Source organism: Xiphias gladius, chromosome 11 (genome assembly GCF_016859285.1).
Source record: "Xiphias gladius isolate SHS-SW01 ecotype Sanya breed wild chromosome 11, ASM1685928v1, whole genome shotgun sequence".
NCBI classification, from domain to species: domain Eukaryota; kingdom Metazoa; phylum Chordata; class Actinopteri; order Istiophoriformes; family Xiphiidae; genus Xiphias; species Xiphias gladius.
In genome coordinates this window covers 11,614,920-11,642,247 of record NC_053410.1, presented here as the reverse complement: position 1 = coordinate 11,642,247, position 27,328 = coordinate 11,614,920, and the positions used below count along the sequence as shown (strand labels likewise).

General features: G+C 40.3%; 1 protein-coding gene across 1 annotated transcript in view; it reads right to left on the bottom strand.

The window, feature by feature from the left end:
• LOC120796175 (E3 ubiquitin-protein ligase NEURL1-like) overlaps window positions 1–27,123 on the bottom strand; it is a 32,932-nt gene extending 5,809 nt beyond the window's left edge. The window contains exons 1-4 of the mRNA XM_040138630.1: window positions 26,942–27,123; window positions 20,718–20,959; window positions 19,020–19,341; window positions 2,920–3,636 (exon numbers count right to left, since the gene is read on the bottom strand). Of these exons, the coding sequence (XP_039994564.1) occupies window positions 2,920–3,636; window positions 19,020–19,341; window positions 20,718–20,959; window positions 26,942–26,975 (1,315 nt within the window). The 5' untranslated portion in view covers window positions 26,976–27,123. The remainder of the gene's footprint in view (window positions 1–2,919; window positions 3,637–19,019; window positions 19,342–20,717; window positions 20,960–26,941) is intronic.
• Window positions 27,124–27,328: the final 205 nt, after the last annotated feature.

The window sequence follows — 27,328 nt, the reverse complement described above, 5'->3', positions numbered from 1 at the left end:
CACAGTAATGAGTTTATAAAAATGTTGATATAATCATCTGAGTGGTCTTTAGTTTTTATCATGTGCTCAAATCAATGAGCTCAAGGAGCAGCAGCAAGTGGTACAGTGAGAGCTTTGCGGACTTTTTTATGCCCTCCATCTTGCCTCTCAGGCTACATACAAGCTGCCATTACCTTACTGGTAAAGGTTTTTGGGGCACTCTGCAGGAATACCTGCTGACATTACTTAGGGCTGAATCAAAAACATTCTACCAAAAACCCACTATGAATGGACATCACCAGCAAAGTGCTCTTTGTAGCCAAGATGAAAATACAACATTTACTTATCAGAAAGTACAAAGTATCTGAAGACGGAACTTAAAAAGAATTTAATTTTAACATTACCTCTGTCGGTTTGTCACTGAGAGTGACCCCTTTCACATACACATACTCATTTGATCAGTTGTTAATATAGAAAGATAATATAAAAAGCTTTAAGATAAAAAATGAACACATGCAGAAACAAACATATGTAAACGCAGAGCAGGACACCTCTCATGATTTACATCTTATCTTAGAAATGAAGATTTTCTAAGACTATTATTGTTGTTATTATTATTATCGTCATTTCTAAGATATAACCATGTGAGAGTGGCAGACTCCCATCTGTTCCACTTCACAGGCTCGACAGCACCAAGCCACGACAAACTGTCACTTGCTTCAGCAGCTAAGATGTTTCCATGGCAACTCATGGCGTGCAGCTGCAGCGAGTGGGTGAGCAGAGACGTCACAAATGCACTCCCCACTCCAGCTGTGGGGAGTGTTGGTTGGGGGGGGGGGGGGGCGGTCCATGGGGGAAAAGAGGACATGCAGAGACGATTGTAGGACCACTGTTATGGGAACGTGCTGTGGGTGGAAAACCCAGCATCTCAAACCTCCATGCAATTACATTTTAATAATGCATATGGAGGGAATCATAAGGAGCTATCATGGGCCCCCTCCTGACACATAGTGCTGGCTGCTGGGAGCCCACGCAAGACAGAAATAACCTCCTCAGCCCTGGTCTGACTGACTACATGAAAGGGAAGGGAGGAGAGGAGGAACTGTAATCCAGAAATGAAGAGAGAATGAGAAAAACCAACAAATTCCAAAAAAAAAAAAAAAAAAAAAACCCAATGCATTCATCTGTGAACTTCACCTCTGCTTATAAATTTTCCTGTGAAAACAACTATAACCTGCTTTGACAGAATTATTATAAACTTGGCCAGAATATGACACCGGTGGAGGAAGATGTTTTCAAAGAATTAAGCTGAATGTCTTTAGCGGCGGCAGCTGTAAACAAATCAAAGGCAGTCCAATTTGCGCTTGCTGCACTCTGCAGTATTTCACAGTCACCTCATAATTTACTCCAGTCCATTTCCAAGCAATGTTTCAGCTCTATCTCATAAAAACAGAAAATTTAAAATCCTTTAAGTGCAGGACTCAGCAACTCATACTAAATATTTTAAAAATAAATGAGATTTTCACGAAATGTGGTGACGCTTTTTCCCTCCTTACTGGAAATCTGTGTTGTATGTCAAATGTTGTAGATTCTTGGCGATATCAGAGACTTCATTTATCACCTCAACTGTGTCTTTTGAAATTCTCCAAACTAGATGAAAATTGCCACACCATGCTGTAATGACTGCATGCACAAAGAACATTTCTTGAACATGTTCCCTGCAAGACAAAGCAGAAAACTATGCTTCTCCACACATCAGCAAAAACATATCTTCAGCCTGTTTGTGTTTCAGCCTGTGATCATCGCACAAGCATTTGCATTGTATGTAAAATGTATGGTTTCATTTTAACCTTTCAAATCAACAGAACCCAGAAATTCTTTTGGAGAGGAAAATTATATAACAATTTACGACCACTGTTTGTCATTAAACCACCATTGTCAACAGCTCCCAAACCTATTAGCGTTTATATGCTCTTGTTCTGCCCATTTTGAATCAGACAGTCTTAAACCGTGAATGCGGTCCCACATCCAGGGTGCAAGATTCTCAACATCACGTGATTAACGTCAGGGTACATTCAGTTAATGTTGCGGTATCATTGTGTGAAATCTGCTGGGCTCGAACCGAGCTGACAGATACTTCTGTTCAACTGAAGGTTCACATTCTTATGCACACTGTGGGGGACGAATGTAAATTCCCAAGAGATATATGAGTTGATAAAAAGTCAGAGAGCAGCCCTGACAGCAAAAGAGGGGCAAACTATTTCATGACTCGGGTGAGTGGGCATTCATCCTCCCAAAGTCATCCAAGCATCACAGACTGCATTCATTTCTGAATGGAAAGTTACCAGTGACATCCTTTAAAAATCTGTGGAACATGTTTCAAGTCCTTGAACATTTAAATAATTAAATATTCAAACTGTTGCCAAAAATAATGGTGATAAGAAACTGTTGGTCTGTGTAGGTACCTTTTAATTTTTCTTGGAAGAAATGTGGTATTTATTTACCTTAAATAGATGAGAGTATAATGTAACAGTATAACTGAAATCTAATGCAACAAATTTTAATCCTAATTTGTCAAATAATAGAATATATTCAAATAGGATTGCAAGCAGGTTTTAGGTTAAATCTTATGTTTTCTCTTTGGCTTGGTGGGTTTTCTTCAATTCCATGTCCCCATGTCAAAGAACATGGGGAAGATCACACAGTGATCTGAATAGGAATAAGAAAGCACTGGAATTGAATGAAAACTAGCAATTATGTTTGGGGACGAGTTGTTTTCTCAGGGAATAATAACAGAGTGCCTTTTTATGAAAAGCCTCCTTTTTTCCTTAATTTACAAATTCAAAAATACTTTGTTTTGCATTTCCAAACTTATCTAAGATTATAAAGCTGTTTTTAGGCAGTTAAAAAAAAAAAAAAAAAAAGCTTAAGTGAACGTACCTAAAATCCTGAGTTGTGTGATGGTGCCATGCAGACCGTAGAACATCCAGAGTGGCCTGGAGTTATCGACACACAGCTGCATCCCTGCACTGATGCCATTATGGCTCATCATGACCTCCCCATCTGAGTTCACCACAAAGCCCAAGATATCTCCACTGTGGAGTGGCAATGACACCCGACACATGGCCCAGAATTCCTTGCGGTCAACCAGGGACTCTGGGTTGGATGGGAGGTCACTGGGTCTCAGGTTGGCTGGGTCGCAGGACGTCACGCCATAAGAAAGAGAACCAGGCCGTGTGACGCCTGCTTTCACCTTCACGAACACAGTCTCTGAGCAGCGCATCGGCCGGCTGGTGAACACCAGGGTCCTCTCGTCACCACGGTGATCTAGCCGCGCAACCGTGTGCTTATCCAGCACAGTAACATGGATGCCGTGCACTGGGTGGAAGTGCAGATCCGTGTCCAAGTTGCTGGGCAAGAGCGAACACTGTTGTGAGTTTTGAGAGTTTTGGGGCACGTGGCAGGAGGTGGAGCTTAAAGGTTGCAGCTGTTCCTCTTCCTCGTCATCTTCCTCCAGATGCATCTCCTGCTGCTGCAGGCTCAGGTCACACAGGCTGATGGAAAGCTGAGGGTCATCACCATTTCGCTGAATAGAGGCCTGGTGGGCGGCTGCAAAAGAACGAGGACGCAGGCAGTCCAGAGGGACCATCTCACTGTCTGTGGAAAAGGAAAAAAAAAAAAGAAAAAGAAATGTTATGTAATCACTTGTTTGTGGGGTTTTGAAATGAAGATTTCAACATAAATCAACACACAATGTCTTTTTTATTGTCCGCTAATGATTTATATTTGGATAACATCATTATTTTATTTAGAAGGTGCCTAATGCAGTCCCATTTGCAGTATTTGAAAGTGGGGAGGAAGTGGCCAGAGAACCAAATTTAATTCATGTACCCACTTATTATTCTGCATATTCCCATGTACAACACTGGTTTGTTTTATATTCACTGCCTGTGCACTGGTCAGTCATTATACCAGTCACTGTAAATAAATGGTGGCCTCTGGCTTCTCCACTTTATAATGTGTTCATTCTAATGCACTCTCTGCAAAAAGGCTTGTAGCCCAACAATATGAACAAACACGTCAGTATTTGCACGTTTAGAAACATCTAAACATCAGGACCTTAAGTGAGGGCAAACTGTAGCTGCAGGCCTGTGGCTACATCACAGTGAAAGAAACATAAGTTTTATGTAACACTGAAGATATAGGAGATACATATGAAGCCACTGAAAGACAATACAGCTCATCTGTGTTTGAGCCTCCCACTCTGACTTTAGCTCAGAGCCCGGTCTTAAAAAGCCACATTTTCTCTCTCATCTTATTTCATATTCTTATTTTCATTTTCATGGAGTGCTACCAAAATCAAGAACCTAAACTATGAGTGTACTATATTATTAATATTATTATAGTTATTAAATTCAGAGACTGGATATTTTAAAAAGTTACTCTTAAACAAAGCCGGTTTATCTCAGTCAGACCTAGAAGTGTATGTTCAGTATACAGTGGGTTTCAAATAGCTTTAATGAGGCGCCATGAGTCGTAGGTGTTTACATAACGCACTGTCTCAGCAACAGTGACTTAATGTGCTGTATTCTACCTCTGTACACTGTTAACATTCAGGTATGTGTCTGGATGCTAAAAGCAGCTTTTTTTCTGATCATTGAAAGGGAGAGACATTCCAAAAACTGTCTCACATGTCTGCTCCTGCTGTGTAGCCCCCTCACAAATAGCTCTTCCTATGCTAATTTTGGTCGCTACGAAAATGAAAACAGAAAGAGATCATGTCTTTCCACGTACACAGTCAGTACAAATGGATCCGCATCGTGGCCTGCTTAGGGACACTGCCAAATTTAACGCAGCCCTCTAACGTGGGCTAAAATTAGCCTGATTGGACATTTGAGGAGAGCAGGGAGGGACAGCCCGAAGGATGAGTGACATGATGGCTGAATTGTGTGGCCCTTAGCCTCCATTTGTTTTGGGCTTCCCCTATGGGAAGTGGATGGAGAGGGAGGGTGCGACAGAGGAGGAGAGGATAAAAAGAGGGTGGGGTGGACACTTGAGAGAAAGGCCATACCTCACCAGCCCCTCTTTATCACACAAAGACGGCACATCTCCGGCCAGCCACTGATAAACTGCTTGAGCTTAATTACTTCCTTAGTCAAGAGTGTTGTCCACAACTGAGTATGAGGCTCTTATTATTAGCAGCATTATCATCTTCAAGGCAAAGTTAGCCGACTTTGTGATACAAGAGATCATTTCTATTCTTGCTATTATGGCTTCCTGCGGTTCACAGTGTCTGTTTTTTGAGACTGGTGCAGCAGTCAAAACAAGCTGTGAAGAGAATAGTAACATTACAAGGAAGTTGCTATCTATTGCGAAAAAAAGATATACAAGAGATAAGAGGAAACAAAACTGTGAAAGATAAAGACATAAGCACAATAATTATTTATGACATTTTCCTGTGTTTGGTCTCAAAGGAGTCTTGGATAGAATTTTACACATAAAACATCTGGAAAATATGAAGAGCACCGATTCACTGAGATTACACATCTTGAAATTCCCCTGTGAATGGTTGCATGCACAGCGGTAAAGAACTGTTCTCACAACAAACACACACATAGCAGGGACATGGCTCGAACAGTCCCGCTCAAAACGGGGATTCCCAAACAGGCTGCCAGTGCCCCAGGGGGCACGTCTGTAGTTGCCAAGGGGGTAGAGGGAAAGATTGTGACTCAAAGCAACTTGAAAAAATGGAAATTAAAATTTGATAAAAAAAATATATCCATATGCAGAGTCAGCTATAACACAACACCACAGGTTGTGATTAAGACTGTGTTAAAACTGTTAGCAAGTGAGCATAGAAGTTGAAACACTTATCCTAATGTCAAGGATGTATGGTTGAAGTAGTTCAAAGTAATGGAGTTTTCAAGTAATTCAAGTTGTACAAACGCAAACTTAATCAATCCAACCTTAACACTGACAATTCAATAGTATGAAAAAATATTGCAATTACATCCACTTCAATATAACAAAACAATTAATGATGTCCACTTTACTGAGTGACAGGGCCGTGAGGGTTTGGAACCACTGACTTGACATATTACACAAACATCTTACACACAACAGCAAATAATTCTTATCTTTTTGTAGCTGGGCTGTAAACACTCTTTGTTGAGGAACGAAATCTTCCAAACTCCTCGCTCATCAAAATGTCACTCACACGCAGACAAGAGCGGTTTTGTCTTCTGTCCTACATTATGTTAGAAAATTAGCTGTGATACCCACTGAAAATTATTTTTTGAGTTTTAACATTTGGTGATGGACCATTGGTCTTACAGTCATATGTACTAAAAAGTGGTGATTATATTCTCCTTTAAAATGTAAAACGTCAAGTCCTTGAGGCTTTTAAATAGCAAGGCAAAGTCTGAATCACTTTTTTCAGGCACGTAAACAATACAGACGTGATTAACTGCATGGCTTTGAAGAGCTCCAGTTACTCAATCTCAAGAGAAAAGCTCTATTTAAATAGAGGAACACATACCAGAGTGACACTGTTCAGCAGGGTCAATGGCTGACCTCTTGGCTCTGCTTTGGCTTTTTAGTATGCATTGTAGCTGTGAGAAAAAAAAAAAATCAGAAATCAGACTCGCTCAACTCTTGCTGAACATTAGGGAGGAATTTCTAGCCGTCCCCCACACCCTCGCCAAAACATACACTGGCGGAAAAAAAAAAAGTACTCCATGGAGAGGAGCTTAAGGTTTACCTATTCAAACAAGTTGCAACCTACAGAAACTCAATCCGGGAAAACCAGTTCCTGAAAAGTAAATGTGATATTGGCAAAGGAGGATGTCCTGTATACAACTGAAAAACTGCCATCGTGTTTCACTGTGATCACATGCCAACATGACAACTGATGTACTGCAGTTAAAAAGCCATTTATAAAAATACACTGCCAAAAGAAACAGCCTGGCTCCAAATCACCTTGAAATGCATTTTAGAGAGGCCTACGTGTATTACTGTACTTGGATTTTGATCTAAATCATTCAATTCAGGATTTTTGTGTGTGCTGTGCCTTTTTTAGTCTTGAACAACTCTCAGTCAGACAATTGTACTGAATAGACCAGGGAGGGTTCATTTTATCCCTTGGACTGGTGGAGCAGGATTAGGAGGCTTTTGGGGGTTTTACTTAGGCTACAACCTCTATACAAGGTCAGCTGCACCAATTGTGTGTGTAGGTGTATGTGTGTGTTTGGGGATTTGCCCTAACTATGCATGCCTAGGGGGGGCTATCCTGGGCTCTATCTAGAATGAGTGAGTGAAGTCATCTGTCATGAGGAAGTAGGTTGTTGGGGGGGAGGGGGGGGTTGTGTGCCTGTCCCAAAAAGGAGAGGGATGAACCTTTGCTTATCAAAGGAAAAAAAGCGAACAGGCTCCAGGGGTAAATCTGCATTGATGAGCTTTTAAGGAGTGGTATCCCAGTCAAGATAATGCCCAAAGTATATGAGTGTGAAGCAGCAGGGGCTAAAAGGCAAGAGGGTGCTATGATATCGATACACAGGAGAAGCCCAACAGTTTGAGTATCTAAGATGCCATGTGCAATAGGAGCCACATATGTGGAGTATTTGAAAGTTCACATCGAGTCTCTGGTTTACTGGCAGACGTTTCTGAGTTTTGGACCGCAATTGTGGAAAGAAAACGGGACATGCTTAGATGACAAATGGCAGCAGCGAAAATAACGCCCCCAGCACCTCACGGTTGTCACGAGGGCACAGTGTTTCCGCGGTCAATTAAAAGCAACGTCTGAACGTGACTTAACTAGAGTGTCTCAACATGCATTAAACAAATTATTTAAACAAATTTAAACAAATACCTGTCTTGAGTTTTTTCTTGAGTCTCCTAGGAATTACATTTATACACAACTAATTTTCAACATTAAATAAGTTTTGAAAGAAATACAATTGCAACTTGATAATATTATCTGATTATTATCATTATAATATAATATAATTATACTATATTATTATATAATTATATTATAATATAATGAGTAAATGTCGTTAATTTACATATTTAGCAAGTTGCAAATATGTTGATGCTGAAAGTATCGATGATAATGCATTTCTTTGCACCAAAATATCCAATCTGGCAGTCCAACATCTAAATATAATGCCTACAGCATTAATAAACTTTTTTATTTGTATGCTGGCAGTGCATGGTTGTTATAGAATGGTCGTGGTCTGGTTTAATACAGAAAAAGTTGTGACTTAAGACAAACGTGTTTACATTTAACCAAAACCACTATCTTTCTCTAACCTTAACCAAAGTGCTTTTGTTGCCTAAACCTAACCACAGACGGGACTGTGGATGTGAACTCCAGTCTCTGGTCTGACAGTTGAGCGCTTTGTACGCCTGCTGTCCACTCCAACCACCTCCTGGTGACTCTGCTGCCATTAATATATATGTAGCACTTCCTTCATTAACAAAGGGGGGTTGCCTCTGGACATAATCCAGGCAGTGATTATGCTGCCACCAAAATGGAATTGGGAAAACAGTTTATATCAGACCTTTGTGTGTTTCTCTTCTCTACCATTAATCTTCTCATTACCCCTCAGATTTGTCCTGTGAACATCTGGACGGTGCCTGACCCCTAGGTTGGGCACCAGTGGACTACACTACGAAACTGTATAGAATAGTAAAATACTACTTACACATTAATGCATCAGCAACAATCTAATAATGTCATATATAATAATTAGAAGTCAAATAGGGGACATTTTACTTTAAAAATAGTACTTTTACCTTTCATAGTTAATGTCCATTTTGCTGGTAATACTGATCTCAAACACATTTCACCGATTATAAATTCATTTCGTTGTTTTGGTCAAAGTGATACGAAGAGAACTTCTGTGAAAACTACAGAGATTTGCACACTAACACACACAGAACACAAGGAACACACATACAATACACAGAGTACGCAGTCATGTCTTCACTGGGACTAGGCTTTACTCATCTGAAAGTGATTAGCCTCTCTGAAGGCTTCCCCTGTACAGCCCAGCTCCCAAGATCCAGACCTGACAGGCTCCATTACAATTTCTATTTTGATTTCTCTGCAAATCTCTTAGATTCCATCTGGGCCGATTAAATCCCAGCTGAGGCACGATAGTCTGTCCAGCGGCATTTATTTTGGTTCAACAAATCAAATAAATTCCGAGCACTGAGATCACTTGAAACACAGCTCTCATGAATTCATGGACCCTACTCCCGATGTGTACATGCTGGCAGATGTTAGGTCAAAGGACAGTCCTTCAACATTTTAGTTTACGCCAGGGCTTTCATTTCATTGCAAGCAACTGTCTTACAGAATGACTTATCAGCAGTTATAAAAAGGGGCCGAAGGAGAAATAAAGACATTCTAGCAGCCAGATTTGTGCATGACATATCAACTATAACATTTGCAATGGGGATGAGGATCCTGGTTAGTTTTTTGTTTAGCTATAGCGTTAAAACCTAGAGGACTGAGCAAAGTGAGTGATTCCTAAAGCGTCTACAATCAATTTCTTACTATGAACAATGGATCAAATGACTTTGTGTAATGTGTAAGGGGTCACTCACAGAGACTAACCCACAGAGAATTATCATCCATCTGTAGCTCTTCAGAGTTTTATAGCGTCCTCTAACACACAGATTTGGTTCACTATTACTGCTCTCATCAGCATAATTTTCGGCCGCAGCAGGCAGCTGTTTTAAGTGAAAAAGCTCTAAAAACCCACTGTATGATACCTGCTCAGCACCAAACTGTAGACAGACATAGTTAGCGATTATCGGGTGAACATAATGGAGGATATAGCAGCTAAAGAGCCAAATATTTCCATGAGGAGTTGGTAGAGACCAAAACCAGAGCTAAAAGGAGGGTTAATACTGGACGGCATCAGGTGGACGCAAAAGTGATTTAGAAAGAAAGTTAATGTTGCTCCTTAACTGCTGGATGTGTAAATAGGCGAATGTTTGCTAACAAGTTCACCTTATCAACTTAAAAGGGGAAAATATGTCAGATGTTGTGTTTACAGCTTATTTCTGCTGCCCCCAGGTGGCCAAAAATCAGTCATTGCAGGTTTAAAATCACAGTGAAACCGAAAATAGAGCAGCTTTAGCTTCGGTAATGTGACAGAATATGTGGGTGGGGTTTAGTTATGAGAGGGAATTAAATAAAATCCTACAGGTATGAACAGCTCAACAGTGGGCTTGGCGAATAAGGTGAGATACAGAGCTGTAGAGAGCTATGGAATTGTAGAAAAATGTTGACCTCCGCATACACTTCTCTCACAGGCCATGTGACATCGGGAAGAGGGGGATAAGGGCAACTGGTCACCCCAAATTACATTTGATTGGATATATTTATGTAACCACCCACAGGTTAGAGACCATCATCAAATATATGTTTAAAGTTTACAAGAAGAGAAAAGAGATGGATTTTGATATGAATATACTCAAAAATAAAAAAGAACATATTTAGCAAATAACAAGAGATAAATGAACGATTAACACAAGAACATATGATTAGAATTTGGAAAACATATTTTTTCAATTCACTGTGCCTTTAAGAAAAGGAATATAAACCGTACAAGAAATGGTGAGCTGTAAGCTGCCATAATGTTGTGTAATAACCCAACAGACACTAATGGTTCAGTGGCACCGTTACCATGGTTGCCTTCATCTAACCCTTTTCTCCTGTTGTTGTACAGCCAATGTACTGCAGATTGAGAAGACTTATTATCTTAATAACAGTGAACCTTTGTCACCAGCAATTTTCTTCTTCTTCTATTTCTCTTCAATTTTCATGGGACATACTACATATCCAAGCTGTAGCAGCTCCAACCTTAAGTTCTGCCTCCACAATGTGTTTTTTTTTTTTTTAATCTTTAAAAAGGTTGTTCATGCTGTAGCTTTGTATCATAGCAAGCTAGTCTGGAAATAAATTTTAACACATCAAGGACATTCACAGATCAGCTATTGTATGCTAATAATTATGAGAAGTGCCTTTGCCCTGGAATTTATGTTAGATCTAGGTTAAATCTGCATCCCAATTCCCCTCTAATCTAATGCCTCACGTACAGTACTGTATTGATAGGAAATTTAGTCTGTATTAATAGGATATAAATCCAGTTGTGCAGCAACAGATGTCATGTAAGATGAAACTACTACCAGAAATTCAAATATTGAAAACATCACATTTAGCAAGATGAAAAACAGGATCGTCCATGTCTGTTACATAATGCATTGCGGAAGATTAGCTTTCACTAACGCCATCCTTAAAAAATCATGTATGATGATTGCAGCATGCATGTATCAATTCTGTCATTTTTTCTGAATGATGGGACTGTACCACATACAAACAAAAATTGTTAGAGTTAAAGCTAGCATGTTAATGTGGGACCAGTGACTGGCTGATTACTGGGAGCATAGTTGCAGCTTCAGCAGCAAACATTGTGCTGGAAAGACTCAAAACCATGAGCTAAGAGGGACAATGTACCTACTTAGAAATGGACAGGGTTACCAAAGCCTTGGGCCACAATCTTCTCTAGCCTTACGATTTTTACCCAAAAAAGGTATCAACATGGGCCTAACTAGTCCTCTTGACCTGAAGATAAGCTGCAGGCTTCACTTATTTCCAAAAGAGGAGAACTTGGGACAGTGTCCATGGTCTTGCAAAATTGTAATGTGACTATAATCAGGTTTAAATGTCTAGTCCCTTGAAAAAGTACCACTTTTCGTTTGATTTATTAGTGTGATCAGAATACAGAGAGGGAATGTTGAAGGAAGGAGAGCAATAGAGAGAAAAGAGACGGAGAGGCTCTAGTATGATTCATGATTTTAGTCTAATTCTGCCAAAAGAATTCAGCTCAAGGACATTACTAAACGTTTATAATATGGAGACATTTAGCATCTCTTTTTGCCTTTCTGCCTCACTGTCTGCTGTTTGCCTTTGGCTGGAAACTGCCTTTTGACAGATGACTTTGCTTACTGTTATTACCATGCTGAATTTTAGGTTTATTGTTTTTGGAGGATTTGGCTGTAAGCAGCAGAGCAGAAATCGAACATATTACTAAAACATCCATTTGCAATACTTTAGGGTAATCAGACCCTTCAGGCCTATCATGTGTCTTCATCAATCAAAATTAACAACAGAGTTTAGATCTGCTCCCTTATGTGGAAACAGGTAAGGAGTACACATACAGATAAAGGAACGGTATAAAACTGAATCTAAAGTTTTACTTGTATTTAAAGGTGGAGTAAGCGATTCTTGCTGATAGTTGAACTCAACAGCGAAACAAATACACCCCTCCCTTCAGTGCTCCTTCAGAAGCTCCGCCTCCCCAAAATTATGGAAATGCATTGCCAAGGCATCGAACACAATGGTGGAATCCAAGGCGTCTTATATGGTTTGGAAGTGGACACTGTTTCTCAAAGCTGAAGCAAAACAAACCTTATGATAACAAACCCATCAAACAAACAACATGCACACAAACAAAGCATCAAAAATCCAATGGAATAAAAACTAGGTTAGTTGTTGAGGTCGCCACTACAAAGCTACAGCACCAGAAGAGAGGACCATGGGTTTGTAGCTAAGCTAACAAGGAAGGTAACGTCACCTGGTGTAGCATTTCCAAATTAATCCACTGCGCTAGCAAATTTGTGTTTTTAGGTCTTCGTGGCTATAAAAGCTTTGCACGTTGCATGGACGTGCATACTCTATGCTGTGATATAGAGCAAACAATGAGAGAGCAAAGCCAGGGCTGTGTAGGAACACCAGATTTTTTTTTTTTTTCAGCACACACACAAAACGGTCAGCTAGCGGGCGGTGAGGAAATATTCACAGAATTTGGCAAAAAGTGTATTGGATTGGAATTCCTTACTCCACCTTTGGTGGTTTATAGTCTACATTCTGTCCTTCACTGTGTCGTACTGAGCCATTTTTACCTGCACTCTTACCAGGCTGACCCTACACTGTGTATCTGGCCACTTGTGTCAGACTGCACCTCTCTGACCTCTCTATACTTAAAACCATTTTATCCACAAATCAAAAGCCAGTGAAACCCCACATAATCTATGTTGACAAGTGAAACAATAAGTGAGATTTTTATCAAGTGAGCGTGAGCGAACACAGACAAAAATAGACACAAAGAAAGGAAAGTACAGCACAGTCAGGATTACAAAGAAATATTACAAATGTGCCCCCAATGAATTTAAAAAAAGACCAGTCTACAGCCATGCTCTGTGAAGCTTTGCTAAGAGACAGCAGTGCTTAGAGCTAAATGCTGACATCAGTAAACTAACATGCCGATTAGAGCTGAAACAGTTAGTTGATTAATTGATTAGTAGTCTCGCAGAAAAATAATACGCAACTATTTTGATGATCGATTCAATGTTTAAGTCATTTTTCAAGTAAAATATCCAAATATTCACCAGTTCTAGCTTAGGATAGTAGACTGAATATTTGGCGGGTCTGGAGAGCTGTTCAGGGAAAACAAGCAAGTTGCTGACATCATCTTAGACTTAAGGAAATACATTTTATCAAAAATGTCTGATATTTTATAGACTAAACAATGAACCGATGAAAATTATTGACAGATTACTCAATGATGAAAACAATGAATAGTTGCCGCCGTAATGCTGATGTTTGGCAGGTATTATGTTCAGCATCTCACTTTAGCTTGTTAGCATGATAATATTTGCTAATTAGCAGTAAGCCCAAAGAAAGACTGAGGCTGATGGGACTGCCATTAGTTTTGCATGTATCTGGACATAAACCAAAGTATTGCAAAAATTAAAATTTTGACTTGATGGTGCTGGATGGGGGGACATTAATATTTGCACCTTAATTCATGGAAATAGCTGACGAGACATTTCAAACGAAACCACACGGTGACGCTATAGAAAAAGTCAGGGGATCACAAAGTCAGTGTGGGACCCATAAACCTCTCCACAAAATTTGCTTACAATACATCTACAGTATGTAGTAGATTCTGAGATAATTTTACAGGATAAGTAGAAAAATTGTTCTTCAACTTAATCAAGGATGAAAATTCAAGGACCACAATGATGACTAAAAATAAAAATAAATAAATAAATAAATAAATAAATAAATAAAATAAAATAAAATAAAATAAAATAAATATATAAATACATATATACATACACACACACACACCTCATAATGGCGCTACAGGAAAGGCCGGGATCACTTAAATCATTAGGCTTCATCCTCTGTCTGTACAAAGTTTCATTCACATCCATCCCACATTTGTTGAGGTAGACGGTCAGGAGTGACACAGCCGTCCATAGAGCCATGCCACTAACATAGCTAAAATTTACATCTATGCAAACTGTTTGAAGAAACACCAGCTTCCGCAGCTCCTTGCAAAACTGTTCCCTGAGCTGTAAATGTTAGTGATGTCTCTCAGAATGGTAGTGGCCATGAAAAGCAAACAGCTGGAGGTTTTCTCCACCACGATGCTCCACAGGCCTAACGTATCCCAGTTCCGTGTGCAGAGATGATCGATGTCACAACACTCTGCTCTTAATCACCTGAGAGGTACACAGCCTCTTGACAGTCTGGGAGCCATTTTGGATTCTTCTCTAATGACTAAAGAGACAGGCTGCAGATGATGTTAGCTGATGCCTGTCTCACGGATCACTACCATTCTGTCAGTGATTAAGTGACTCATCTACCGCTAGTAAACAAACCCCCAGTAGGGCATCTTGCATCCATCAAAAGATGCCTTTGACTCGCTCCGCTTATCTAACTTGGAAGGAATCCATCATACCTGTACAAAATGCTGAATGCTGTGTGGTCTCTCGGGATTTGTCTCATAAACAAACACATTCTGTTAAGACTTCAGCCATACATGTGTAAAGGGAGCACCATTACTTTTTTGACTGCAGAAGGGAATAGCATTCCCACATGTGTTTCTTTTTTGGGAAATACAGTACAACTGAAAACACTTGCAAGTTGTTGACCTGATTTCTGGAGCTTCTGGAAAAACTTGATAAAAATCAGAAAGTTAACTACAAAAAAAAAAATAAAACTTACCTTTCAAACTTTTAAAGCATACTGTAGCTGTTGGGAATTAGTGTTTTTGTTTCATAAAATTGTATCTAAAGCCAGGTATCTTATAACACTGTTCGGAGAAATATAAGTAAGTAAACAGAGACATTTGTGAAAATACAGCTGACAAATTTAGCTTTGAAAACAGTTGAGCTTGAGACATACAGTATCATATACTTGAGGAAACCTTTTGTCAGTCCCTCGAAGGGCTAATGTGTATCAGCGTAGCGCCGCAGACGCTCAACAGTACAGGCCATTCTGTACAAAACCCAAGCAAGGCACTTTAGTCATTATTGATAGCTGCGTGAGTAGGACAAGTTTGGTGATGTAACAGAGCTTTCTTAAATTGCATAGGCAGCATTGTTGGTCTGGACAACCCCTGAGGCTCAGTTTGATTTCAGCAGATTAATTTAGCTTCCTCTCTTACGCAACACCATCTCAGCTTTCAAGTAGTCCCACTGATCTCAGGCTCGCCTTTGACTCCTTGCATGGGTGGCTAGCTACTGAACTGTACTCCCTTGATAACAGCCTAGAGAGGAAACAACACCACTCTTATAAAGATACTTAAACATCAGAATAAGACCTGATAGCAGGAAAACTGTTTGGCAGCAGGCTTCATTAAGAGACAGTGAAACGGCAGCGATGGACAGCAGCTTTGATGAATTCCTTAATACAGCATGCAAGACTGTAAAAGCTCAAACAGACACAAAGAATGAGAGTCCTGTGAAGCGTGTGTTTGATGCAGATTATCCACAGGCTAAAAAAACCCCAAGAAAATGTTCACTGTAGTACTGCTTAAATGGACAACTTTCATAGTAGGTCATTGCTACTGAATGCAAAAAAACATGTTCAAAAAATCAACTTTTTTTTAGAAGAAAACACAGGGTCCTATGTTCCCCAGCTCAATATTCTGTTAACACACATTAATCCTCCTATTGTGTTTTGGTTAAATTTGACCTGTTTCAAGTTAGGATATTTCATTTCATTTTATTATCCAGTTTTTTTTTTATTGGAACAAGGCTTCAAAACAGCTATATAAACACAACAAAACCAAATGTTATCATTTTATTTGATTTTGAAGTTCCCTAAAAAAAATTGTTACATCTGTGGTGTTGCATTGGGGGTCAAAAAAAAATGTAAATTTTGTGGTTATGAGTGGATAAGTTACTTATGAGGTAAAACACTATGTTGGGTACAAACAGATGTTTTTTGAGTGTTATGTGGTGAATTAAAAAAAGGGATCATATGTGACCCACAAACACAAAAGGTATGTGCCCCTTTCTAGCACAGTACAAGGGTTAACTTTTTTATTTAATTAATTCATTCTTAACTTGTTAAGCTATGTACTCACTTTTTTATATCAGTTGATGTGAGTGTTAGATTCATAAAAAACATGTATAGTAGTGGGCTAGTCTTCACCTATGGAAGCGTTAAGCTATGACCTTTGGTGATTCAATGACGAGTTGACAGGTTCCCTCAGCTGTAGACCTATTATATAGAAAGCCATATGGCAGTGCTGGGGAACAGAAAACCCCACAGTTCTCACAATACGAGATACGATGATTCAAAAGATACAATGGCTAAAAGTGGAGATCTGCCATCAATACTCATATATATTTATTTTCTCAATTTAAAAACTCTAAGGGGAACTCTGGCGATTACTGCACTTTCATTAAGTTAGGGGACTCACTGGAGAAAGTCAAAATCAAAGCAGCAGAGGCCATGATATCCTGACTTTTAGTCCCTAGCATGGGTTAAGCTCCAGAAATGCTGGATCCTACGCTGCACATAATGCAACTCGATACCGTCTTTCATTAGACCCTCCCTTCCTGGTAAATGCCCACATCTTTCAAACCCCACACCTGTAGTTTGTAATGCAGCCTTTAATGCAGTCTCAAGCCCAAGTTGATATAACCCTGATGACACCTGTGGTTATCGTCATATTTTATCAGACTTTAAAGCAGAACTCTAACAATTTTATACATTAAACATTAGCCACAACTAGCATAACACACGCGAAGCTCCATCCAAATTGTAGGTGGTCAAGTTGCATTGTGGGTAATGTAGTTGCCAGGTTTTGACAAAGACGAAGAATGTGTGGGATAAAAAAGGCGATAACTCTGGTGAGTCCGACTCATAGAACTGTTTTACAGGCTAAACTCAACTCTTAGTGACAAGCAAACAGATCATCCTCTGTAAAATTGGTGGAGTGCGCCTTTAATAAACATAAAGCTCTTAGAACACATTATCTCACTGACTCGGCAGTGGATATTGCTTAAGTCAAAAGGTTTACCACGACACTTTTTCTCTTATATTTTTACCGTCTTGCACATTTATCACAAAAGCCAAATCAAGGTCACCTAGCCAAGCTATTCTCTACACTCCATAGAGCTTACTCACAGCTCCACGCTCCACTTGTCCCAAAAAAAACAACTGCAGCAGATCTCTTATTCCCACCTGGACAGATTGTGTGATAGCAAGCCCACAACAGGTGAAATTTGGCTCAGTTTATCAGCTGGTGTAGCATTACTTTCAGACCGTTGTGTAAGCATCATTAAGAATCAAAATGCACCCTTCTGTTAAAGGAAAATATACACATGTGCCAGTTTGCAACACCAGACTTTGATGTGTCCTCTCATATTTCAGAGACTAAGTGTCTGCTGAACTGCAGCCAACTGCTGAGACAATACCGGGCCTTTGAGATATACCATGCTCTCGAGTAGTGACGCTCTCAGGCTATAGAGGAAAGCTGATAACCAAGTGATTCTTCATCTGACAGAGGGGCCACGGCTTTTCGGTTTAAGCCATCAATGTGGGGATGAAGGCGATCGATATGGGAAAATCAGAGTAGAAACAGTGGGATTTCGGGCTGCTGGCCTCATGTACAGGCAAAGATTGCGTAAATTACAACTACAAATTGCAGAAAATCCTTTTTTTAATTGTAAAATGGAAAAAATCAGTTATTTTACCATATATTTTTGTGAACATGACTCTCATTTACAGATATTAATCTGTCTTAGGGGTCACATTAAGTCAAATTAAAACTTGGATCCATAGACTGAGACATTCCACTGGTTTGATTGTCTTGGAAAAACACCCCAGTCATGTCATTACCTGACATCATCCCTCTTCTTGTCTGGCCTCTTGGGATGACCAACACACTCCTCTTGTTCTTTGACAAGAGCTGTGTGCTGGTCAGCACCATGAGGCCAGTGAGACCCAGATAGTCGCACTCTGGCGCTGGATGCCAAACAGCCTATCATGAGATATCACACCTCAAACACACCACAAGATATGAGGTTACATGGCACTATTTACACAATATGGGAGCCTTGTCTATTTTTATTAGCCTCTACTCTTTTGGAGAGAGGCAGCACAGTTCTTGGAAACGGTTATAAATATGTACTGAGGCATCCATAAGGAGTCCTAGTTATCTATTTTGCATAGTTTTGTATTGTTTTCAAAAATTTTTCAATGCATGATGTGTTTCATAAATGCATCTCAATCTACAATTCAAAAATGCTTCAGATATTCAGTGTCGTGAAAAACTGCTCTTAATGATTGGGGAGGACCTGTTTGCCCATTATTTCTTTGATGTAATGACCCTTTTAAAAGCATGGAGAACTTGTTAAAATGGATTTCAGACATTCTGAAATTCCCCCTTTAGAGTAATTTCTTTGATAGTAATGACCGTGGTAACTATACAATCTACCTAATCTCCCACCATCTTTTTCCACTGAGCTATTTGGTTGGTGTGGGAAAAGTAGGGCTGCTGTGCGTAACATCACCTTTAACCATTCACAGTTAAAAAACATCAGATGCATTCCCAGTGGTAAGGCTTGATAGGCTTGATGGCAATAAAAATGAAAGCCAAATACTAGTTCACAGTTCAGCCATTTCTCAGAAAGGAACTAGTTCAGAATTCATTACTCACCTAGCAGCTGGACCCCCCTGGTGAGGCCATAGACATCTATGAGAGCCCACAGAGGTTCAGAGACGTGTACCCCGCTGAAGAACAGGATGGGGCTCGAGTCGTTGATTCGGTAAAATACCCGGCCCTTCTTGTCCACCCAGAAGGAGATGACGTTTCCCTCATTGGAGAGCTCCTCTGGCAGGGCTTTTGCCCAGAAGCCGCTCTGGGAGACCAGGTCAGGGCAGGCGTACTTGGGCAAGGTGTCTGGGTTGATCCTCGATGGGTCTTTGCATGTAAAACCGAGACGCAGGGCACCGCTCCAGCAGCACTGCTTTTTAGTAATCTACAGAGTACATATTTTTAATCAATGAAGATAATCATCTCAGATGAGTCTTTAAATTTGGTTTTCTATTCGTTGTGTGAATTATAAGATTAAAAGTCTAAGATTACAGCCACGTTAGTAGCTCTGTGGGAAGTGCTTTGGGTTTGGGTTATTTCAGCTCATCCTGAGGGGGAAATGATGTCTGAACTAAATTTCAAGGCAATCAAGTAGTTGCTGAGATATTTCAGTCTGGACCAACATTGCAATCGACAATGCCAAGCTGCAAGTGTGGCTAAAAACAACCTATTTGTTTTAAGCAAACTAAGACCAGCTACCTTGGTATGTTTATCAGCTGCAAACGATTTTTGTCTTATTTTGAACCTCTATTTACTTTGCATTTACCGTGCAAGATAACAGTATTCCTCACATGGCAATGCTTGCCCTGCTCTCTCACTTTCGAGACATAGATGGCCTGATAGGTGAAGTGGAAACTTGTTCTAAGCTGCTGCTGCTGCTTTGGCCCACACAAGAGCAGAGAGAGAAAAGAGAGAAAATGAAAACAGCAAAGGAAGGGAGATGGGGGGGGCTAACTAGATGACTAATGTTGGTCATAGTACAACCCTGGTGGCAGCATAATGTTTTAATAATTATTATTGCTAAAAGCAGATACAGAGCTCTTGAATGCTCATACATCAAGTATGATGGTTGTTTAAATTAGTGAAACAAAAATTTGGTGAAACGGATCACTGTTATTTACCTCTTATAATGAAAAATGAACTAATAAACCATGTTTCATTAGTTCATTTTTCATTTTTTGAGTTGACTTCCTAGCGTGGCACATTTTCTACAATGAGTAGTTCCTACATTTTGGTTACACATTGCATCATGTCACAACAGTTCACATTGATGCTTCAGAAATCTTTTGATTTCAATTACAAACTAAAAGTTACTGGGTCACAACTGACCCAACTTTGATCAGTACAGCACCAACACAATACTGGGTTAACTTTACCCAGTACTCATGGGTGGAAAACCATCGAGACACAGGGTTGTTTGATCCAGTGGTAGTGTTATTTTTGTATTACTTTTAAACTTTGGTTATTCATCCAAACTAGAATAAGGTATGGTTGCAAACTGTTATAACCTACGCTAGCCCTTTTTAAATTCATACCAATATTTGTTACTGACAGTTAATACTGTATGTGTATCCCTTGCTGTTTTCAATTTCATATGCACATTGTTTGTACGACTAACAATACATTTGTGACATTTTTAAAGTAAAACTTGAGCTTGTTGTATCTGACGGGGTGGAAGTAACCACACTGTAGTTTGGGTTAACAAAAAATAACATATTCTGGATCAAAACAACCCACTAGCAACATGAGCGTCTTGCTTACCTTCAGTCGAATTTGCTCATACAGAGCGATGGGTCTGTTGCTGAAGGTGATGGCGTTACAGAAGCTCCCCTGTCTCTTGACGGTCCTCTGGGACATGTCCATGACGATCTGCGAGCCCTTGGTGCTGGGGTGGAAGAGCAGAGGGAAGGAGGACAGACTTCCGCATGGCTGTATGGGCAGGCAGCGCTTGGGCTTGTGGTGACATCGGTGGGATGTTGCGGGAAATGGCCCATTCAGAGAATCTGCACAGAGAAAGAAAAGTTGTTGTAGTTTGGTCTACAGGTTGGTAGCAGAAAATACATTACTCAAAAAAGGGGACACAATTTACAGAAAATTTCCAAATTTTAGTCTTTGTTTTATTTAATATGTTTACATCACGTCATTTGTCATTTTCTCTCACATATCTTACCTGCCCCTTTAACTGTTCTGTTTCCAGTTTCTCAAGGTAGCACAGTACAACCACACCCTACTGTGTAGACACAAACAATGTGCAAGGTAAAGTACATGCAAAAATGTCCGGCGATGGAAAAAAAACCCCATGAGGACAGAATTGCTCCCTTGGTTATTTAGTTACGGAGAACAATACAGCTGATAACAGTACTTCATATGAAATACTCTAATTTCAGTAAATGGTCATTTCTAGTAACACCCATTGCTTTTTGTTATTCTACATCTTGCCAAATTTTAAACTGGTGTGTGTTTCATTTGTGGTTTGTTTCTTACTGAGCTGGAACACATTTGTTCAATAGTAAGGAGGAAGTAGTAAAGGAAGCAGGAGGAGGAGGATAAAGTGAAAAAAAACCCCCCGTTATCTAACATGTAAGGTGCAAACAAAGAAACTCTTATAATAGTGAGGCACAGCTGTTATATGTTATGTCCAGTTATGGCTCATGTTTTAATGAGCCACAACTGGACATAACATCATTATCAATCACAATATTTATGCCTGAGAGTCAAGTACCCGCTATGTGGGTATCAGAATGATAAAAAAGAAAATAAATGAAACATATAGTATAAAAAAAAAAATTACTGCTACTAAATGAGATTTAGCGTTATTTATTGTTGTTTTTTTGGTAAGAGGAAGTGGCAAAATGAGAGCAGACCCACAGGAAAACATCTGACTGATTATGTAGCTGAGTTTTTACATTTTTTCCCATGCGAGCGATGTGTGAATCATGACTGCTCCCACTTACCGTATCTCATATTAGAGCCAAACATCCTTTTTCACATCACATCTCTCGTTTTAGGTTTTGCTGAAGAATTTGCTGCAAGCCATTAAGAGCCTGATTTCACACTCACTCCCTTTCACGAAGACCAACTCTCCCCATTTTTTGTTTCCACGTTTCTCATCAGAGCACAGTGCCAACGCCACTGTGGTTTAGTGGAGGATGCATTTTCTCACGGATATTGGGTTCTCATTAAAAGTAAGACAGCCTTCTTTCAAATTGAAAAAATATCATCTCATTAAGTGATTTTATAGTTTTCTGTCCTACATTACTTTAGTCCTCTCCACAATGACATTCACTTATTAAAGTACCATAAATCCAGCCAATCTGCCCAGACTGGAAACCAAATAAATAATTTAGGCCTAATTATCACGCCTTTGTCCTTGAGAACTGCTCGTATTTTCACACCTAAATTTGGACGACTGTGTGGGGGCTGCCTGTGTTTGCCTGTGAAAGAAGTAGACTATATGAGCCTTTTACTGAAAGACAGCTATTCTTCTTGCCCATTGAGTGACCTTGGAGGGTCAAGAGGTTTATAAAGTGCCCTGGAGACAAATCAATTATGAGTGTCAGGATTGGCAATGACTAATCATACGACTTCTGACACCAGGTCTGTTATAAGCTAACGTTTGCTTTGATTCCATTGAGGAGATCGAGGGGTGAACCGTGGATGAAGACATGACAATTGTAAAATCGTATTAAACAAGAAAAACTCTCCAGCGGGCACCATTGCCATATATTTCTGTAGAGTCTTTCCCTTTAAATCACAATCAGAGAGGCTCTGCCAAGTGCTCTCGGCTCAGTACAGTTTATTTGTTAAGATCTTCGCATGCTCTTGTCCCCGCAGAACAATGCTGAATTTTGCTCCGTGCACAACAGTGGTCTTGAATGAAGTCATAACAAATCCTTCTACCATACTGCATCCGTGATGTCATGTCAGACGTGATGTCTTCGGGAAAACAAAACGGGACTGTATTGTGCTCCATCAACGACCAGGCTCGAGACCGAATAGAGTATTTCCTGTGAGGTCTGAAAACAGCAGCAACACCTCACAGGCCTCTGCAGGCACCATAGCAATACTCCTGCTTTACCGTCTAACAAGAGAATCCAATATCTTCTTTCATTCTCACCACATTAATATCTTTTCTGCTGTTGTGAAATTGAATTCTCCAGTCTTTTTTCAGGAGCAGCTTTATTTTCACATCACAGGCAACTTGGAATGGGTTTACAGCATTCAGAGCACACGGAGGACTATATAAACCACGGATAAATTCAAATAAGTAAATAAATGGATAAATAAAAATATCGCATTTGATTTACTGTAAATGACAGCTTGGTTAGAGCCAAAAGTGCTGATGATACAGTGGCTGTTGAAATGTGTTTAAAAAGTCATGAAACCTGACAAAGATGTCAGGCTAAACAGTGACCAGAGCCCTACCATGATAAAAGAGAGGTGCCGTGACGAATGACAGGTGAGCAACTTAAGGAAGGCTATTGTTACTTAACGCACCATCGCACACAATGTGACGGGCCTTGCTGTCATTAATTGGAAAGGACAAACAGTAAAGACACAAAGAGCGCCCCTGGCCAGTGTCACCTGGCCTCCTATGCTCCTCTGTGTTTTATCCCCACAACAGAAGCCCTAATGTGGTGTGACGTTAGTATCAAGGAGACTAGCACTCACAGGCAGCAGCATAAGGAGCCAGAGGACATATGTATGTTTTTAACTTTTGCAAATAGTCATAGAATTTGGGGTTTCAATAAGAGGTAAACAAAAGTGATTCTCAAACACTTATAAAGTTTTAAAACATCTTCTCGTAAGTATCATGATGTACCAGTCCTGTTACTGCTTATAAAAACTGTTTAAAATTGAATTTTATGTTTAAATTTAGGTCAACAGTCAGTATTGATTTAAAAATATGTGTTTCACCTATGTGACTTAAAGCAGAAACTGCCTCTACCACACCATGCATACCAGGCTCTGAAAAAAAAAGAGTCTGGTATGCATGGTACAGTGTTTATATAGTTAAATACAGGGATTAAAGCAAAAACAAACAAACAAGCTTCTCACTGAATTTTTTTTTTTTTTTCAGGCCAAGTCATATTCCCCGTCTACAATTTGTAAAACAAGTTACAGAGTAGGCCCCCACAATAGGACATGTACACACTGTCTGGCTTTTGTTTTCCGTTGCGGGTGACGGGCCGCCTTTCTGGATTGGCTGCTTTCTTTCCGCCGTATGGTCGCTTCCCATAGGTTTTCATGCAAAAAAGGGGAAGGCAGCTGAGAAAAAGGCGGACAGTGTGTACAAGCCCTCAGCAGTCGACTTCATTTCGGCAAAACCCCAAGCGAAACCATTGCAGCTCTTCTCTAATGCAGCCACTTTTTTCCCCTTTACTGCCATACTAAACCCTCTTGTGGCATACCATGCAAAAACCCACCCCTGGCGGTTTGATTTTTTTGCACCCTGAACTAAAAGGCTTGCCATTCTCCCCCGTTTCACAGAGCCAAGCCCATCTCCATTTATTTCTGACAGTTTTATCGATCTCCGACACTTCGGAGCCTTCCTTCAGTACAAGCATGTCCATGCTAGTTAACCTGAATCACCTGGTAGCGCGATTCCCAAGTGCCCTAAAAGTAACCCCCCATCCCCCTCTCTTTTTTTCCCCTTCAGATCTTCACTGATCTCATACACGGCCTCTCTGGATTCCAACTGATGGAAATCCTTCGTAAAAAATGCTCATCACAACCCCAAGGTTACATTTTCAAATGGGTTCTTTTGTCTGACTAACAGTCCACAACCCAGGGATATTCAATTTACTGTCACAGAGGATTAAGGAAACAAAAAAACAATCACTTTTCAGGAGCTGGAATCTGGAAATTTTCAAAGTACTTACTGTTGAATTTTCTGTTATTCTACTAATCGATTAATTGATTGATCATTGCATATCTAGTAATGTTATTGCTGCTTTTTTTTAAAGGGTTTGTTTTTCTTAATGAGGGGATAACACAAGCCAAAACTGCAATACAAATTTTGTTGAGCAAGTAAACAAGAGCTAGCGGTCCCTATTACTTGTAACCTCAACGAGGGGATGATCATTAAAAACCGTTAAAAAACTCAACGCATAAAACAAATCGCCTCTCTTGAAAAATGGTTTAACCTCTTCGCCAAGGTCACACTGTGAAGCCTAAATTTCAGTAATACAGTCGCCTAGGAGAGTTGAGACCTGAATGATTCATGGGCCCTTGAGCTGGACAGGGGCCCTGACACAACAAGGATTATAGACATTTACATTTTCGGGGCCCTTACTGAGCTCTTGTTGGAGGGCAAAGAATTTTCTAGCAGCACCCCTGTGGCCCCTCACAGTGAAACTGGAAAAAAGGACCATGTGGTTGGCCCATGTCCATCTGTCCATCTGGGATATGAGAATTGTTTACTGTTGCCTGGTCATGTACTTTATACCAATTAACATCATCAGAACAACTCCTAACCATATTGTGTCTGCTTTATAGCAAACTAATATGGTCAAAAACAGCTCATGTAATATCAAGACATCTAGTTACCGGTGAACATCTTTGCCAAAGTAAAGTCACTGAAGGCCAACCTCAGCATCATTGAGAAATGAGCACTGCATCCCACAAACCTTAATAAAATACTAGTTACTATCAGTTAGGACTGCAACTAATGATAATTTCCATCACCAATTACTCTGAGGATTATTATTCTTGATTAATCGATTCATCTTTTGTCTATAAAATGTCAGAAAATCACGCAAGCTGCCCAAGAGAATTTCCTCAAGCCCAAGTTGCCGTCTTATCATTGCTTGTTTTGTTCAGCCAACATCCAAAAATAATCAATTTACAGTAGTATAAACCACTAGAAAACAGAAATTCTCCACATTTGACAAGTTGGAGCCTGAGAATGTCTGGCATTGTTCCTTGAAAAATGACAAATGACAAATTTTCCTGCAATCGACTAAACAATTAATCAACTAATTGTTGCAGCTCTACAATCAATACACCAATGTTTAATACATTGACTTTTGTTATGGAAACTTCTAAGTTGTCTGAATATAAAGTAAACAATGAATGTACAGAAATTATCAGTCAAACACACTTTATCATCACACACATCTGATGGTTTTAAAGTTATTAAAACATTTCATTTCATTTGCAATTTAGTGAATAGTTTCATCAAACGTTACATGACGTGATTGTGTGTCACTGTCAGAAAGCAAAGGAAAACTACTTAGATTCTTGTTTTACAGCCGTAATTGTGTTTGCGATAAATACAGCAAACTGTATCTTGGACCGACCTGTTGGCCAGAAGGCTGCAAGGAATATGAATATGAACTGACATGTGGAAATGGATTAATATAAATGTTCAATGCACCTGTCAACTACCATCATCTGAGACGCGTATATATGATGGGTCGATAGCCATCTGAGCAGGAAAAATACAACCACCGAGGGATACGAAGTTGTGACACTATTTGCCAACGCGCTGAATGTGATCACTCTCGACTGCAGGCCGTAAGACAAGCGCGTAACGTGCCAGGTCGGAAAAGTTATGTGTAGGCCGCCAGCTTGATTCAGTTTGTCCTGTCTGGTTGCTTTTCATTACTGTGAACAGGCTTCGGGGAGAAGTGTAGAACAAGACTGAGAGACTTGCATCTCCGGGGTGATTTGTATAATTTGATGCCGTGGAGGGTCGTCAGATTTGGCAAAACGCGGTTTCCTGCCCATGTCCCCTTTTATTCAGGGCCGGTCGTGACTTACAGAAGGTGGTCAAAACTTGGCTCAAGCAGCTACTTTCACGTCTCGTTCACTTCGGGCGGCCAGGACGCCTACAGTTTCCATGCACACGGGCTTGACGCTGCAGCAAGCCCGCTTACAACACGGCTATTATCGGCTTCTCTTGAAATAAAAGTATCAATGGGTTCATTAATAGTAAGAGATCAATGCTGACTCTCCCGCCCTGCGATGCCAGGCGTCCTTACCGTAGATGGTATTTCTGGTGATCTGACCTCCCATGGCTGGATGCAAGGTGCGTTCCCCTCCTCCGTGAAACTACCGGCCGGATCCACAATGTTCACGTTGAGCTCCGCGTCCTCGGCGGCGACATTATCCGGACGCGTGGCCGGCGGCGACTCGGCGGCGGGTCGTGACCGTCCGAAGCCTCGTCGACGGCAAGTGGCGGGCGGCGGCCGACAGACACAACACGCAGGGGCTCCGTCTGGTCCGCGCAGGGATCACGCTGAAATCAACGTAAAAAGGTGGTAGCGGAGGTGGGGCTTCCCGGGAACATTAACGCTGTAGCTACCAAAGAGCCCGCACAGGCAGTAAATCACCCCTATAGACACCATTATGTAGAGACACTTAACGGA